We start from the raw sequence: 3930 nt of genomic DNA, 5'->3' as shown, positions 1-3930 counted from the left end.
ATGTTTGGTAAAACTAACCGGTAGAGGATAATAGTTAGATGGTATAATGTTTTGTTAAACGCTATATGGGATAACTTTTGGATTTTAAGCGTTTTGTTTAAATTAAATGTTAAAAGCCTTAGATTCAACCGATGTTTTTTTGTTTAAAATGGTTTTCAAACACTAGAAAATAGATTCTCTCAAACACTAACACACGTTATAATGTGCACCGAACCCACCCTTAATCCTTATAAATTAATCTTCCAACACCAGTCCGCCACCATAAACAAATTTATATTTATATCTAAATCAAACCTAAACACAAGCAACAAAAACTAATTACATTTTATTGGGTTTTCGGCAGATCTCCCGCGTTTCCTGGGTTGTAGAACCCTAGTTCAAAGTTATGAGCTTTTTTTATTTATTTTTAAAAGGTCAAAAAGACCCTCATCTCATCTCCAAAGTCCAAACAAACCCTAATCATTCAAGATATCGACACTTTGGTGAAAACGAAGGGATAATATTGCATCAAAACTAAAACCAAAATATGACCACGATCATATGATATATCAACTGAAAATGTGTTAGAAAATTAATCATATATGCATTCGTTACAACTTGTTTGCTCCCATTGTTTTTAGTCTCGATATATTCCATACGATACCTACTCTTATATATTCCTATATCGACATATATTTTTTTTATATATATGGAATATATAAAATTGCTTTTAGAATTTCAAACCATGCATGCCTTCTATCGTTTACGCTTCGACTTAAGAGCAGTCATCGAATTTGAATTGCTATGCCAGTTTCTCTTCCTTTGATTGATAAACCAGTTGTTAATTTGCTTTAATTGCAGCCCTGTCTCCTCCACCAGTTTTGCCTTATCATCTTCCTGTAGAAATGTCAACTTAAATACCCGAACCCGACTACATATAATTTAATTTAATTTTATCATAATTGTCAAGTAAACGGAATTATTACAGTTGGGTATGGCCATTTCGAATGTTGCTGCCACCAATCTTTGAGGACCGAAGTCGTGTCACCCGGTAATTTTCCTGCTCTTCGTTTGCGTAGAATTTCCTCTCTCACGTCCTCAATTTTCGATCTGAATCCCTGTAAGCATATAATACATTAGATGTTTGTATAAATTAAATGTCTAAATGAAAAAAGGATTTAAAAAGACCTGTTTAAGTTCAATTTTGAGTTCTTGACGAACGCGTTCCATAAGCGAGCGTTCTGATTCAGTAGGAAGAAGAGGACCGAAGCCCATCATGTCATGACCACCATCCATACCACCGGATTGATCCAATGAGAAATCCATTGGCATTTCGTCCTCATCATCCGACATTGTTGCACCCGACCCTTCTCCAAGTGTTATTCCTAATAAAAATCAAATTAAGTTCAAGTATTTTTATTTTTTACTTTTAATACTTAATGGTATTAGTATACTTTAGAATGTGGAAATGTGAAGTGATGGATTGTACAGTACAAGTCAGTCTTGCACAGGGACAGGCAGTAATAAAAAGGAAATTTTGGTTTTATACTAAATGTAGATTCGTATTCAAGACACTGTGACGAATTTAGTACACGAGATCAGAAGATAATCTTTTTCATTTAATTAGAATTCATTATTACCAATTTTGGAGATTTTTCAGGTACAACTTCGGGAAACTCAAGAAAAGACTGCATGCACTGTAAATTTGTCCTTCTTCGATTAATTAATTTCTATCTTTTGTTTTGTTTTTTTTTTATCATGTTTGATTATTTTGTGGGTTAAATTTAAAATACGCAAAATTGCAATCTTAACTATTTCAGCCACACCAGTGAAAAAACTCTGAAAGATTAACTTCACCTACATCAAAGATTTAGGATATCATTTGTTTCTGTTTAGTCAAAACCAGATTCTAGTTTTAAGAGTAAATAAATAACATAATTATTTAAAAATCTAATTACGTTTGTCAACTCTAAAATTCAAATGGCGTTTGTCAACTTGTAAAATTCTAAAAAAAAAAGGATTAATATCATATAGTCATAAATATATTCTACTTTGGTGACAAATAAATATTCCTAAGACTAAAGCCTACATCACAAAGGAATATCCAACAAACATAAATTTTACAAATTAAAAACTAACCCTCATATTCTATTTATTTTTCCTTAATAATTAATTCTAAAGAAACATCAGTTGTTAGGTGTTGTTGGTTTTGTTGTCACTCTTTGTTCCCCTCATCAACCCAACTAACTCAACCTTCCTTCTACTCCTAACTATAGATTATAAATATATATAACCAATTAAATAAATACTTTTTTTAATAAAAGAAATCTCCAACAGCCCCCACATTACACCCATCTTAATATCCCCAATTTTATGATCTTCCTTTTTATTTATTATTTATTTTCAGATTTGCTGGTATGGGATTAGTAAACCTTGAAATTCTTGCATTTTTCACTAAACAATCAAATCTTTTTCTCAAGAAACCACCCCATAACCCTAAATTTTATATATATATATATATATATATATATATATATATATATATATATATATATATATATATATATATATATATATATATTGGAGAGAGAGAGAGAGAGAGAGAGAGAGAGGTACCAGTGAGAGCTTGTAGGTTGTGTTCGATTTCACGGCAGGCCATGACAGCTTCAACAGCATGAACTCTGACATGTTGCTGCAGCTGTTCTTTAAACGAACATAAAACTAACAAATACTGTGCCTGTTCATTCAATTAATTCATCGCCAAAATAAAATTAGAAAAAAATAGAAAAAAGATATGTTAAATCAATGAAGAATAATTCCATGTTATGAATAATAAACAAAAAGGTTGAAATCTTGTTGGAAAAGAAATTACCAAGAAGTTATCGAGGTCTTGGCGATCATGTGGGGAGAGAGATTGGTTGTGGTGGTCGGCGATGTAAGAGCGAAGGAGGTGGTGGGACTGGGAGAGTTGGGCGTCGATGAGCGGCAGCTGATCAATCGGGGTGGCAACACGGAGACATGCTACATGAGCTGAGAGAAGCTGTTCGTAGAGTGGGTGGTTGGCTATCTCCGCCTTGAGCTGGCGGTTTTGATCGCCGGAAAGTGAGACAGCCATATCTGTGAAGCCACCACCAATCCCTCCACTACCACCAATCATCCCTAACCCTTGTTCTTGCATTGTGTTCTTATTTTCTCTCTCTAGAAAATGTGTTTGCAGGTATGGATTGAGATCATGTGAACAAAAGGGTTTGCTAAGAAAGCAAAAACAAGAGGTGGGGTTGAGGAAATAGGACCACTTGTACTTTGGGGAGAGCTAGCTGGCTACCTATCTATGGCAGTCTTTCCCTCTCTCTCTCTCTCTCCCAATCGCAGAGAGAGAGAGATAGATGTAGAGAGAGAGCGAGAGAGAGAGAAAAGGGTGTTATGATTACAGATCTTTTGGAAGAGAGAGATGGCCTTATTGGGATCAGAGACAAGAAAACTTTCTGGACCAGTTCTGTGAAGTCACAGATTTAAGCATAAAAAGGATCCCTCTTTCTCTTTCTAAAGAGATTTTCAGGGTTAGATGGTGATCAATACAGGAAAAAGAAACAAACCTCAGAGACAAAATTAAAGATAAAGTTTTTCTTTTCTTTTCCCGATTTCTTTCCTTTCAATTTATGTGACTTGATCAAGAAAGAGAAAGAGAATACTTGTCAAAGCCAAGGATAATCACCCAATAAAGATGTGTATATGTGGCCCCAAGGTTTGTTGTTAATTAATTAAAAATTAAATTTATAATTATCATCCCTTTTGTTAATACTTACTCTTTTTATAAGAATAATATTAATTACAGTAAACTATATTTTTGGTCTTTAAATTTAGCTAACTCTTTTAGTTTTTGTCTTAAAGGAATCGTGTTGTAATGTTGGTTTTGTATTTGTTGTATATATAATAACTTTGTTTTTGTCC

At 33.4% G+C, this 3930-nt stretch overlaps 1 protein-coding gene across 1 annotated transcript; it reads right to left on the bottom strand.

Moving 5' to 3' along the window:
- Positions 1-514: 514 nt before the first annotated feature.
- KNAT7 (homeobox knotted-like protein) lies at positions 515-3636 on the bottom strand. Its single transcript, XM_079029102.1, has 5 exons — positions 2852-3636; positions 2596-2716; positions 1168-1364; positions 966-1097; positions 515-876 (listed from the first exon to the last, which is right to left on the bottom strand). The coding sequence occupies exons 1-5, from the start codon at positions 3155-3157 to the stop codon at positions 736-738; spliced, it is 897 nt and encodes a 298-aa protein (XP_078885228.1). The 5' UTR covers positions 3158-3636; the 3' UTR covers positions 515-735.
- Between the last annotated feature and the right edge of the window lie 294 nt (positions 3637-3930).

This window comes from Lactuca serriola, chromosome 3, assembly GCF_051521515.1.
Source record: "Lactuca serriola cultivar US96UC23 chromosome 3, Lser_US96UC23_V15, whole genome shotgun sequence".
Taxonomy (NCBI): Eukaryota; Viridiplantae; Streptophyta; class Magnoliopsida; order Asterales; family Asteraceae; genus Lactuca; species Lactuca serriola.
The sequence above is the reverse complement of the archived record's forward strand: the minus strand, read 5'-3'. Positions and strand labels throughout refer to the sequence as shown.